The following is a 14,446-nucleotide window of genomic DNA, read 5'->3' as shown; positions in this document are numbered from 1 at the left end:
TAATATTTTTGGGTATGTTGTAGGGGATCCGAGTTTCTGCTGTTTTTTTTTTTGAAGTTCGTTGATTAGGATATTTGGGGCAAGTGTTGAATACATGGTCCAATGTTTCCACTGTTGGACAATGGGGACAGTTCATGTCTTGGTTTGTTTCTTTGTTGCGATGTTTTCCAAAACTGCTTTTTAGTAAAGTGTTTCCTGTTTTTTATCCTATTAATAACGTGGAGGTCAGGTGTTTTTATGTCTTTAGTTGTTGTAATTGTTCTGTTGACCACTTTTTGTAGCTGGAATAGGTGTCTGTCCTTGTTGGCATTTTCCCAGAGTTGTTGCCATTTCTTGTTTATTTTAATTCTTATTTGACTATATACTTCTTGTACACTGTAATCAAGATGGGTTAGTGAGTTGTTCATGAGGTTCAGTTTTGCTTGTTGGTCAGCTTTGACATTTCCTATCAGATTAATATGCGAGGGCACCCACAGGAATTCGACACTTTGTTGTTTTCGTTCAATCTCTCTGATGGATATCCTTGTTTCGTCTAGCATGTTACCCCTGCCTTTTGTTGTACCAGTCTCCAAGGATCTGAGCACACTTAGAGAGTCTGTTATAATAATGTACTGATTGTATGTTTGGGTTTTAATCCATTTACGTGCCTCATTTGTTGCCCAGAATTCTGTTGTATAGATGGAACAATCATCCAGGAGTCTGTCTCCGAGTGTAATCCGGTGTTCGGGTATTATTATACTGTTCTGTTTAGTTCTTGGATTTTGGATCCACTGTATAGATTTTAAGATGTTCAGGGTATGTTTCCTCGATGGTATTGTGTACTTCTGATAGTTCTTACAGGGTTCTGTAGTTTGGATCCGAATGTTTGGGCAATAAAGTTGATTTTAGGGGTATTATTTTTCCATGGTGTGGGATCGCATATTTTGTGTTGTTCTGCTTGAATACCTGGGAGTTCCATTTCGTTGCAGAGGGTATGTACTTTTTAACCATTTCTGCCTCTGTATATATATCAGGCTAGGAGACTTCACAGGAGACATCCTGATATCATATTTCTATAACTGGCTTGATTGTTTCTGGTACACAGATCTGTGTTTCCTACATTAAACTAAACATTTGATATCTCAATAATGAGTTGTCTAGAGGCTGATTTGAAAACATACAAATGATTATAATATATCTGATCAGACTAACACTCACTTTCAACCTCTTCCTCAAAATATCAATGTTAAATAAATGTAGTTTATGTGTTAGGGTTGGCAAAGAGTGTCAGAGTTCAAGTATAAAATATCTATTTCTTTAAAATCTAATTATAAGATACTCTTGCTAATTAGAGAAACTTAATCTACTATCTTGTCTCTAATATCATCAGCATTTTCAAAATCTAAAACTAATTATAAGTCCTGTAAATAATCATTTAATTAATTCACATTAACACAAATGCCTGCTCTCACTTACATAGACCATAGAGCTAGACCTGTTAAACCAAATGATTAATGTCCAGGCCATGGGGTGAATGTGCTGTAAAGATTCTGCTTGTATTGTGTAGGACTGCAGATGTTGTTGTTGTTGTATGGTTTAACGCCATTTTTCAGCACAAGATAGGCTATACATGGCGGCCAGTATAATTGGTGGAGGAAGAACCCTGGAAAACCCCGGGAAGAACCACCGACCCATGAGAAGCTACTGCAGGCTTTCTCACGTACCCACGTCAGCCGAGCCTGAGACTCGAACTCACACAGACAGAGGTGAGATGGCAGTGATCCGTAACGGTGAGCGCTTTAGACCACTCGGCCACTCGGGGCCCCTGTAGGACTGCAGAAGCAGAACATTTCTTAAAATGTGGATTCTATCCAATATGGCTATGTACAAGACTAGAAAACTGGAAAACAGTTGAATCATATCAAATGTCCCTACTACATTTGCCCCATGTTTATATAGCTGGAAATCCTTGTAGAAGTAATCTGATGTGTGTGAAATTCTGGCCCTTGAATTTCTTCCTGCACAGGTCCGAATGATAAATCTCAAATTAGGGAGCAGTTGCATCTATCAGGTGACTTTCATCATTGGTTATGGTTCCATAAATTAGGCTGTAAAATCCAAATGAAATCCAATCATACTGCAATTAAATCCAGATTTCATAGCGAATCTAGAAGACCAGGACTGCTGGTTCTCCACCAAACTGTTGTAGCTGTGTCGGGTAGGTGGCAGCTACATTGGGGAATTAGCTGATAGAGCAAATAAATGGCTATGCTACATATTTCTTTAATGGCCTCTTTACACTGTACAAAATTCAAATTCAAAAGCTCTCACTAACAATGATGATGAAAAAAAATTTAAGTCGCCTATGCACTGAGTGCTTTTGCGAATGGTTGTCTCGAATGTCCAGATTTTCATATAGTCGGACTGGAGGAATGGTGCCACTACAGTCCGTGTTTACATGTGAGTGTCACACTTCTTGATTAGTCTCTCTGGATGAGGCAAGGTGAAAAGGAATCCAGGAACGGCACTCAAACCCAAACAAACAATTCCAATCTGCCAACTCCCAATCATATTTAATACCAGATATTCACAACTAAATGACAGAAGTTATGAATTCAGCTCTCAATTAGATATAATCTCTCATGTTTAGAGTAGAATTCAATCAGAGTTTTTGGCAGCCTGAAGGTGTTGCGGCGATTCTCAAAGTCACATGTATCTACTGCCATATGGTGATCTTCATATGTTTCATTGGGAAATGCCTCGTACCCATACATTCCTGTTAACGCAGTGGCATAATTCACAAGGATAGTGAGCTGCGTTTCTTGATAAGCCTTAGAGTAGTGTTGCGAGAGGATACATTGTGCAAAGAGCCACTGTTGTATATTGGGTCTTCTCTTCGGTTTAAGTGACCTCTAGGCTATATACTTTATTGAACTGATAAAGTTCTTGGCCTTTTTGGGGTCACTTAAAGTTTCCTTTAAACCTAATTCCTCAGAGCATTGCTCAACTGTGATCCCTTCTTCATTTTCCTCGTCAGTGCTTTCTTCTTCCGATGTTGTTGTTGTTGGCTCTCCCGATTTCTTCTATTCTATCTCCGTAATGGTGGTAGCATCACTTGTGCTTAGGTCCGTTTGCGTTTCTGCATCCTTCTTTTTCTTTTGCTGCTGATCACTGGTCTGTGTAGATGTAGCATTTCTAACGACTGGGGGAGCCTGTATCAGGTGTTGGTGTCCGTGTATACTGCCTAAGCTATTAGCAGGAATAGCAGAGTGGTTAGCTGCCTCTTTGTGGACAGGTTTCCTTCTCTGTTTATACTTCCTTTTGCTTTTTTTTCTTTTGGCTATACAATAGTCCTCCTCATCTCCGACATGTAGGTCCTCACCCTCTTTGTTAGAAGTCCAGACCAAAAGTAGAGTTGTTCTCTTTTCTCCTGCTCTCAAACTCCAATTTGAAGCTTTCTTTTTGCCAAGAGCTTTAATGGCTCTTAGTGCTGGAGCAGGTATAACTGCAATGGCTGGTAACCACCTTGGTGTTGGCACAGTCTGGTTCCTATACCAGCACATCCAGCTGTTTGCCAGTCGTTCATTCTTTGTGTTGCACTGTTGTGCTTCTAGCTTGTTCAATGTGACTGAATGATATATCAGCCTAGCGGACTTCACAGGAGACATCCTGATATCATATTTCTATAACTGGCTTGATTGTTTCTTGTACACAGATCTGTGTTATCTACATTAAACTAAACATCTGATATCTCACTAATGAGTTGTCCAGAAGCTGATTTGAAAACATACAAATGATTATAATATATCTAATCAAACTAACACTCACTTTCAGCATCTTCCTCAAAATATAAATGTTAATTAAATGTAGTTTATGTGTAAGGGTTGGCAAAGATTGTCAGAGTTCAAGTATAAAATATCTATTTCTTTAAAATCTATATAAAAGATACTCTTGCTAATTAGAGAAGCTTAATCTACTATCTTGTCTCTAATATCATCAGCATTTTCAAAATCTAAAACTAATTATAAGTCCTCATAATCATTTAATTAATTCACATTAACACAAATGCCTGCTCTCACTTACATAGACCATAGAGCTAGACCTGTTAAACCAAATGATTAATGTCCATAAGGCCATGGAGTGAATGTGCTGTAAAGATTCTGCTTGTATTGTTTTGGACTGCAGAAGTTGAACATTTCTTGAAATGTGGATTCTATCCAATATGGCAAAGTACAAGGCTAGAAAGTTGGAAAACGGTTGAATCATATCAAATGTGCCTACTACAGAAGTATGAAAAAGAGGTCCACTGAGTTCCAAAGAGGCTGAACATTTAATTTAGAGGGGTGTGTGAGAAACAGGTGGTAGGTTCTCTTTTTTCTACGGGTGGTAGGTTTTTCTTCCTTCAATAAATTAGAATATTTTTCTTGACGCTATTTGATATGATATGCTTTAAATGGAAGCTAGTATATATCATGGAGGAAGAACCAGGGAAAAACCAGTAACCCATGGGAAGCTATCAGCAACGTTTTCACATATCCACATTGGCTGAGTTGAGACTCAAACCCATATGGACAGAGGTTAGATGACAGTGATCATTAATTGCAAGCACTTTATACAACTTGGTCCTCATAACCCGTTTAATTTTTCTACCTGTTTATGTAAGTGTGGGGACTTATAATGTGGTGATGATATTTTACAATGCTATGTATAGCAACCAAGTGAATTAAATGCTTGAAACAAAACAGCTATCATTTCCTTTTATTTAGGTTTTTCATTTTCATTTTTTTTTCTATAGACTTAATGAATAAATAACTTATTCTAAATTGTTCAATGTCACTTTTTTTGGTCAAGTCCAGTAACACCAACTCTGCCCATTCCTGGCCATAGAGGCTGGCAGTGAAAGAATCAATGCCAAGACATTTTAATTCTAATAAAGATGGCCTTGTTCATGAGTTTTAAACTATTTAGCTTGTTCGGGTTACCTGACCACATATGAAATAAACCGCATAACGGTTCCAAATCAATTTTTTAAAAATATTGACCACTATCTATATCCACTAAATAGTCCAAACAAATGTTTTTCCTCTCGAATAATATCTAAGTACAACATGTCTGCAGACTCTAAATATCAGAATTGTATTTTATAATAGTTTTAAATTAGTATAAATATGACTTCATCTTTCAGTCAAACTGACAATGGCTTTTGATCTTTTGACCCCACAAGTCATTACTCCAAGCGCAAACCATCCACATGTGAAATACAACTAAAGCTATTGTGCAGAAAACATTTTTATTCTTTCAACTGGTTACTTTTACCTTTGTACCCCAAATCAAAAGGCTTCTTCTTTACAAAATGTACATCATAGTGAAAATGGGTTATTGTGCAGAAACTATTTTCTTCTGTCAGTAAGTAACCTTACCTCATTCCACTTAAAAGGGATGTTTTTTAAATTTTCTCATATTTCCACATACCAATTTTCATAAACAAAGATGAAATAGGGTCAAAGATGTTGGGGCTCCCACAATGTGTTTAAAAAAACACTGCTTCTTTCACATGGGGGGGGGGGGGCAAATTCTCCTCATTGTGAAAAATGTCGAATCTGAATGTAACAAGCTGCCTGTTAATATGGTGATAGTAGACTCTTTACAGAAGCAATATATTTCAAATACTTATTGCAAATACATGTTGAGATATTTCAGCTAGTTTCAAATATATGATGTTGGAGTGAATTGAGTATTAATTTTAATGTAACATTTTCTTTCATCCATTTTCAAATGAATTAAGCTGTTCACTGTATATAGCAATAGGGTGCACAAGCATTAGGTCAAAACCCAGACTGGAGTATTCTGCTGGAAACTGTCAAGGTTAGGTGATCCCCATTTTAATGGAAAACTGCCATACAGTTACATGTCAAATGTTATAAGCCCTGATAAGTAACCTGGTTCAGAGCTAGGTCATATCAGAGCTAGATCATATCTGAAAGCTGTTTACAAGTGCATACACTGTTAATATAACCTTGACCATGTCTGTAAAACCAAACAACTTTCTTGTCAAGCTGATATTTTTAAGCACAGTGCTATATACATGGCAAATTATTTGACCTTTATGAAACATGCAGTCAGAGTGTGTTAACTAAGGATATGAAAAAAAATTCTGCAGGTTGAATTTGTGGTTGGTAAATTAAGGCTTTACAATTTTCCTCTGAAACAAATATATTGAAAAAGTTTAAAGGATGGGTGTAATCGGAGAATTCTGCTTCTTCTCCTATACTGGTTGGAGGATTTTAGTGCAACTGTACTGGCTAGATTGGCTGGTGCAGATGCAAAGTAGTCTTACTTTCTTCCATTGACCCATTTTTGCTTGATGTCAAAAAAAGTATTTTGGGAATTTATTTTTTCATCACTTCTGAACTTTGTTGGTGAGGTGATAAGACCCCAAAATAATTTAAACTCTGAATCAATAAGGTATATGTGTGTACTTAATAAATGAAGTGATACTGCAACAAGTAAAATATGAACTATAGGAGCACCGTGTATTGTTATCTTTCCTATTTACATTAAAACTCCCATGGTATTAAATTTTTGAAATCCCTTTTGAAGCTCCCTTAGTATAAGTCACTGATAAGTGTAATACAACCTGTCATATAAAGAACAATCACAGCCAAATCATCGATGTAAAGTATATATACATTTTCTACTGACATCACTCAAGTCTATTTTACCGTCAATCATTCAAACTGTTTTGTGTGAATGAACTGTTTTAAGTGATTTGCAAAAATTATAGGTACAAAAAAGATAATTTACAGTAAATTACAAATTTACACTATCATATGATTAGAAATTTAAGAAAAATCTGCTTAAATGAAACTCTAATTATCACGACAAAATCAAAAATATGATTTTGGATGTTTCTGTCATTTAAAAGCAGGTAAACAATGGACTAACAATACTGAGCACTTGACTTTATGTCCAATTCTGCACAGCAAATTTAGAAAGGTAAAAAGCTGAACATTTCATTAAAGGGTTGACATCTTTACTTCAGCTTGATATCATACCAAATATGGAAATCAAATCTTACATTAGGAGTATATGATTTTACCTATGTTTCTGCTTTACTTCATCATTTGTTGTACTGAATGAAGGTCAGAGTGGATTGAATAACCACAAAGTCAGTGAAAGACTCCCTTAAAGTCCAGCTCAAGAGAAATCATTTTATGAATGAATTTAGAAACGCTTACGGGCTAAAGAGCAAACTTTTGTTGAAATCTAGCTGATGCATATAGTTTGAACCCACTGTTTATTTGTTGTTGTTGTTGTTGGATTTAATACCATTTTTCAGCATACGATAGGCTATACATGGCGGCCAGTATAAATGGTGGAGAAAGAACCCTGGAAAACCCAGGGAAGAACTATCGACCCATGAGAAGCTACTGGCAAGCTTTCTCGCGTACCCATATTAGCTGAGTCCGAGACTAAAACCCACTGTTTAAATTAAATTTTCTGTTAGTTTCTGAACATCATTCTTTCAAAGTTTGATGTCATGACACAAAATGTTGATGACAAAACTGTCCAGAAAGGGTTTAAATCGTACAGCTAATGTACATAGTTATGACAAATGTTTGCCTTACATACACACTCATACATTTGTAGAAGTTATCTGAGTAAAGAAATGTAGATTTAGAGTTGCATGCTTTTGTGACCTATTTTTAATTAGACTCCTTGGGCAGTTGTGGGCGTAAGTCTCCACAGAACACAAAAATAAGTGATGTAGAATATCAAGTAACTGGCATACATTTCATTATTTTAAACATGGAAAAGGAGCCAGTACTAGACAGTATTTTTGTGTGTTTAGCATGCAGGCTTTTTTTCACCGATTTTTTAAAATATTTTCTGGAGTAGGTGCAAATTGTTTTTAAAAAATTGATTTTTTTCACAGGTTGCTCAGACAAAAAGATCAAGGCACAAAACTGCTTACATGTCACGTCACATTGACTCTTTGTGAAATATTCTCTCATATTGTAAGCAAATTGTTTATTAACCTTATTAAATAAAGTTGATACACCTTGATAGTATTATTCTTTGTTTGCTTATGTTAATAAACTTGTTTCTTCTTAGTTTAGCTTTTTGTTGTGACTGAACCAGAAATAAATGCACATATAACTGTTAACTTTTTTCTATTCTGTCACATTTATAGCAATGATGTGCAGCTAAGTGCAGCATTGCAAATATGATCACCATACCCATCATGTTCAGTATTTAAGAATTTTTTTCTTTTAATTATTTCTTAATTTATTAGTATTTTTAATCATGGTTGAACTGAAACAATATTTAGTATTCAAGCAGTGTTTTAATGTTTTTATTGGATGCACAACTTGGGGACATCTTTTGTGACTGATTTATTTAAGTGATTTTTTTCTGTTTTTGTTTTAAGAAATTCCATATGACACAAAAATGAATTAATTCACAACTGATTTAGCAACACATAAAGAAAAGATTACATCCTGACAATGCAACTGGAGTAAAGTCTACTCGCCTGTACACAGTAGAGTGGCTGACCTGGCCTGTCTAGGCAGGATTCTAACCAGCTATCTTCTGTGACAAGCCAAGCACACTAACAAGTCTGCCACCATGGCTCCTTTTATACACATGAGAAAAGAAAATCAATTTTGATCACTTTCCATTAAAAGTTCCCTTGCTCTGCAATTAATATTAGTCACACTCCCCAAGCACAGTGGCCCAGGAGACAGACTCTTTGAATTGCTTACAAACAAGATGTATTTTCCTGAACTGACTGCATAAATGAAGTTTTGGAAAGAGAATACTGTATAAAAATTGCCAGTAACTTTTGCACCCAAGATGTCTCAACCCCTCTCATAGACCCCAGGGTAAGACTGTCAAGAATAATATCCCCATTTCTATAAGGTTATCATATGGACAAAATGACTTTAATAGTTCCCAAAGTGGTTTATGCTAAAATGTGATAATGGACAATATTTCCAGTACAGAAAGCATGGGGGAAATTAGAGACTAATGAAAAGTGGGAATGGTATGATGTAATCTTCTCTTTAAGTGCCTGAATGATCATTTTTCAGAGAACTAATTAAATACATAGTGCTGTGAGAAAATAAGGTTGTTGCAAACCCTGTGTCTAAAGTTTCCTCCTCCACCAAAACCCCTTCTGTGTCTTCATTCACTCTGAGGAAAACGTACTTGTCTAGGTTGGGTCGCACAGCTGAAAAACATTTTACACAATATATTATGCACTTATGCCATATAAGTTTTATAATTATAGGTTACTGTATTTAAGGGAAGATATGAGCAAGTTTTTCAGATGGAAATCAGCACAACCTTGGGAGTGCAGTATATCCATCCAACAAAATGAGTTCGTATTTTCCCATACAAATGCAGTAACCTTTTTATTATATGCTCATTTTCTTATTCTACCTAAGGCTTAATTATATAAACAAAAATACACTACAAGAAACAAAGTAACTGAACGTATGCCGTATTCCGAACTAAATACACAAGCGCAGATTCATCATTACACAACAACATTATTACTGTGCACATAACTCTGCCCAGATAAATTTGAACTTAGTTGCACGCTAGACATAACTTTTGAAAGAAAATAACATCTTTGTCTACTTAAAATTGAAATTTGGAGTCATATTGTGAATGAATGTGCATTGCAACAACTTTTCCATTTGATCTGGAATAGATAGATTCTGGTATTTTTTGTCGATTCTACGAACTTTCGTGATTATGGACTGGATTTATCTGTGCCAATTCTATATGAAGTACATCAGATTTCAACAGCATGTTGACATCTGCAAGTGTGTTTCTGTTCTGTCATTGAATGTTTGAAATCATAATGTGGGAAAAATATGAAGTCTTTCAATTGCAATTATCAAAAAGACGCTATGGAATACAATGTTTATTTAATTTTGAGTGCAGTAAGGAGGAAAAAATGCATTAGTCGAAATTAACAGTATGATTTAGAAATGTGTAATCGAGGTTGAGAACCCATGACATGGTTCATGTAATTCGGATTTGCCAAACTAAGAAAGTACGTTTTAAGGAAATTCAGGATGTAAAACTGTAAATATATTTTTTGCCATTCTTATTACCAGCTAAAGAAGACAGATTATGCCTTGTCACTTGCATGTTATTTGCAAGAACCCTGTCTGGCATCTATAGCTAACCTAAATCTGAAACATTGATTCAAAAATGTTAACACAGAATGTGGCAAAGCAGCTGGCATGTGGCAGTCCACGAAATATCTGCTTTAGTTCATTCAGAAAAAAATGTAATCAACCAAAATGTAAAGCATCTACTAAACGAGTGTACCTTTGTTTACAAAGTATTCCTGATACACTATTGGGCACGTGTTGTGCACGTGCATGTAAGTACAATATGAAGGTGTGCAATATCATAAAATATTACATGATTCTGACAATGCAAAGTTCATAGACAAAAACATGAGCGAATAATAATGTATATTATGCACTTAACTCATTCAGCCCCAATACCGCCTGTAGGTGTGATGAGGCTGTACCCTACTTCCAAGCTCTGCAGCATCAAGGTCATTTAAGATACACCAAAGTGGGTGGTATTACAAAAAAGCAGACAGATATAACTCTACGATGATACCAAATGATCTGGATGTTCTAGTTGCACTACAAAATACAGAAGGGAAAAACCTAATTTTTTGGACCTGTTTTTTTTCCACCTAAAATTCTCCTGTGGTTGGAATCTGATTTTGTGTCTGGATTTGAGACTTTTTGGCCTTAGATCTAAGGCAGACCAGTCTGAACTGCACACAGACAGGTGAACCTTTGCAAAAAGGTAGGATAAGCTGGGCATTTGGAATAAAGAGTGGTCTCAATACGAAAATGATGGGTTCATTAAGCAACAAAAAAATATTTAAAAAATAACTCCAACTTTTACCCTTCTGCTAATGCACCAGCAAAATAACCAATGGAAAACGATGTTTCTAACACAACTAGGCATTAGGCTAATGGAAAATTTCTTGGAAGTGGATGTATTAGATGTATTCAGAAATAGCTCCCAAAATGTGTTTCCTACTCGCATTTCAGGTGAAGAAAACAAAAACCTCCAGAGTTAATGCCATACAAGTTTTACACTCTATATTATGCACTAAATGCCATACAAGTTTTACACTATATATTATGCACTAAATGCCATACAAATCTTACACTATATATTATGCTCTAAATACCATACAAATCTTACACTATGTATTATGCACTTAATGCCATACAAGTTTTACACTCTATATTATGCACTTAATGTCATACAAGTTTTACACTATAAATTATACACCCTATGTCATATAAGTTGTCACATTTGCTCAGTGCTAGTTCATAAGTAGTGTATAAACTAAGGTATTAGTACATGCCATGGTTGCTGTCTCAACACTGCCAAAGGCTAGAGTTATCTCGTACGCAAGATTACTGTGGCCAGAGAAACGACCCCGCATCTTGAATCGGCATAGGCGTTAGATCGAGCGACTTCCCACCTGTGTGTTACAAAGATCAGAGGACACGCAAGGACCAGGGTGTGTTCTAAATCTGTCCCCATGTGGACAGACAGTGAGAAGGACATTGTTAGCTAAGTTTGATTGGATTGAATCAAAGAGACATCCAATTGGAATTGAGATAAAGTGTGTGGTAACAATTTTGATCTGAATTATAGCTTCTAACTAGCAAGCAAAAATTTAGTTCTCCTGGGAAGATTGCTGAGCAAATAGGATTACTCCGAGAAAGCCACTTGTAATTTGGTGGGAAAACTTAGAGATTCTAAGGAAAGACAAAGCTTCGTAAGGTCAGTAAGTTATTTGCTTGATTTTTTAAAGGAGTATGTATACTTAATTACTAGGATCATTTGTGCATAGAATTACCTTTGTAATGTTTAATTGACACACGTATTTGAGAAATGAGCTCAAGTATTATGTAAAGAATTATACAGATTGTTAGCTTGTGGTCAGAATTAATTTTGTAATTCGCTATTAGGTTTCATAGTAAACTAGTGCATTTATTCACATGATATATTAGATTTTACACATGCTTGAATTGTGAATTTGGAAAATGGTTGAAGTATGTAAGATTAGTTAATATGGATGTATGGATATATCAGAGCATGGATATTTGAACATTTGTGTACTTTGTATGAGTTGTAATGTAAAGAAATGCATCTGATCGCTGTGATATTGTTAGTATAATGGGATTAGGAATATATACTGATGTGTCGCAATTTATTGATGTTTACATGAGAAGTAATTGTTACCGTGCTTTTAATACAATGTTGTTTCACCATACAAGAACATTTAAGTATTTCGATGTGAATGAATGCGTGACCCAAAAAATTTAACAGCTGTTATCTGATGATAGGCTGGGTGTAGTATGAGATGAGAGGGCTTAAGAAAATATTTTACCATCCTTGTGTTTTAAAGGGGACAACTTCCGGTTCAGCGAGTCCCAAGTCCCTAAGAGGGGAGATGGAAGACTAGCAGTACAGTCGGAGTCAACAAGTCTAGTCGGTTGAGAGTCGAGGAGGAGAAAGTGGAGGAGACTGAGTAAAGTAGGGAGGAAGAGGAGAGGGAATAGGAGGAATAGGACAGAAGAATACACAGATGAGTAGAATACAAGGACAGGTGGAAAGCTATCTCATGGTTGAGAGGAAGGAGAGTACTTGGGAAATTTTAATCATTTGATTATTGCATTGGCATTAAATTGTTATCAGTTGAATTTCACTTAATTTGCATATTCAATCATTTAACCGTCAGCATTGCTGACTGGGGGCTCGGAGGTTTACGGCAAAATTGTATGAGTTGGCAGATCTAAGTGTGTGTGCATACATGTGTCTGTGTGCATAAATATGTATGTATGTAATAATCTCAAAAAAGTTATTTTTGATCTACTATTAACACTTGCTATTTTGGTACATGTGACATGATATCCCGCCAAGTCACATTATCCTCACACCAGGCCGACCAGTCCCAACACTACCTCATAATGCTGAGCGCCAAGTGAGGCAGCTGCCTCTACCACTTTTACAAGTCTCTGGTATGACTGAGCCGGGGTTCTAACCCACAACTTACTGAATCTGACATGGACACTCTAACCACTTAGGCCACCAAAGCAGTACTTCTCCAAAGTAATATATACCTCATTAATGTAACATTAACAATTTTGAAATTAACAAAAGTCACTATGTACAATGTACAAGCAAGTATGTGTGTGTACGAAATGTCTGCATGATTACTGCGACATGAAAATTAGGTCACTGTGATCTACCTTTGGCATGGTGGACTCCTCATAATCCATGGACTGGTCAATTTTCATGGCTATGCATTTAACTTTGTTATAGATACTGACCAACATATACAAGAAAGTGTAGAAGATTACTGAAGAGTCAAAAGTAGGTCACAGTTACCTAGTTTTTATATGGTTACTCTTGAGGATGATGGCCAATGTCACATGACAATGAGGACACTGGAGGTATTACATAAGATCTTCGGTACTTATGGCAGGCGAGCTAAAAATGTGTACAAATGTCCTTGGTTTGAAAATAAGAGGCAATAGGTTGTTTTGTTTAATGTCATTATTCAGCAGACAATACATGGCAACTTGTATATGATGGAGACAGAACCTGGAAAGAGCCCTTGACCCATGGGAAGCTGCTGGCAAGCTTTCTCACCTACCAACATTAGTCAAGCCAAGACTCAAACTCACATCAACAGGTGGTGGAATAGACAAAAAATGTCTACTCAAAATAATTTCCATAGCTCTATGAAAATCTTAAAACTGTTTCAAGCGCATTCCTACACTCACCTGCCAGCAATGGTTACCATACTGTTCATAAATTCTCATACAAAATTGCAGACAAGGCTACCTTACTGGCCATAAAATAAAGTCCCGTAAGAAATGCTACAATTAAACATTCTGAATTTTAAAATTTCCTGCCTAAAAACTCAAACAGATAAAAACTCTGGTGAGCATCTAAAAAACATGTGGAAAACCATAATATGTAATGACTAGTCACATGTTTCAGTACTGGTGGGTCATGACATATATATCTTTGCAAGTGCAAGTACATAAAAAGTTCCAATAAACTTGTCACTTGTAAAACATTTGTCTGCAGCCTAGCAAAATCAAAACATTTAAACTCTAAACCTACACTCCCTAATAAATGATTTGTTTTTTCCTCCTCTAAACCAACCATTAGCCTTACACTTCCAAAAGAATCTTGTATTTGAAAAATAAAATCAAGAGGTTTCAAGTGCCATATAAGGACATTATGTTGTCTCCATTTACACTCTAACGTACATTTTTATTAAAATCTACACCCATAAAATATTTAGTATCCAGTTATAACACCAAAAGGGTTGCCATGAAAATTGTTTCCTACCATTAAATATATACAGTAAACATCCTGTTAGATCAAT

The 14,446-nt window shown here is 35.9% G+C and overlaps 1 protein-coding gene across 2 annotated transcripts in view; it reads right to left on the bottom strand.

The window, feature by feature from the left end:
• The window catches only part of LOC149794937 (DNA replication complex GINS protein SLD5-like), a 78,659-nt gene that overhangs the window by 9,664 nt on the left and 54,549 nt on the right, over positions 1–14,446 (bottom strand). For both annotated transcript variants that reach the window (XM_089964600.1, XM_089964599.1), the window contains one exon: positions 9,121–9,211. In XM_089964600.1, the coding sequence (XP_089820726.1) occupies positions 9,121–9,211 (91 nt within the window). The remainder of the gene's footprint in view (positions 1–9,120; positions 9,212–14,446) is intronic.

The sequence above is a fragment of the Sinohyriopsis cumingii genome, chromosome 7, assembly GCF_028554795.1.
Source record: "Sinohyriopsis cumingii isolate HCF-2022 chromosome 7, ASM2855479v2, whole genome shotgun sequence".
NCBI classification, from domain to species: domain Eukaryota; kingdom Metazoa; phylum Mollusca; class Bivalvia; order Unionida; family Unionidae; genus Sinohyriopsis; species Sinohyriopsis cumingii.
Note: the sequence above shows the minus strand (reverse complement) of the source record. Positions and strands in the feature narration are given on the sequence as shown.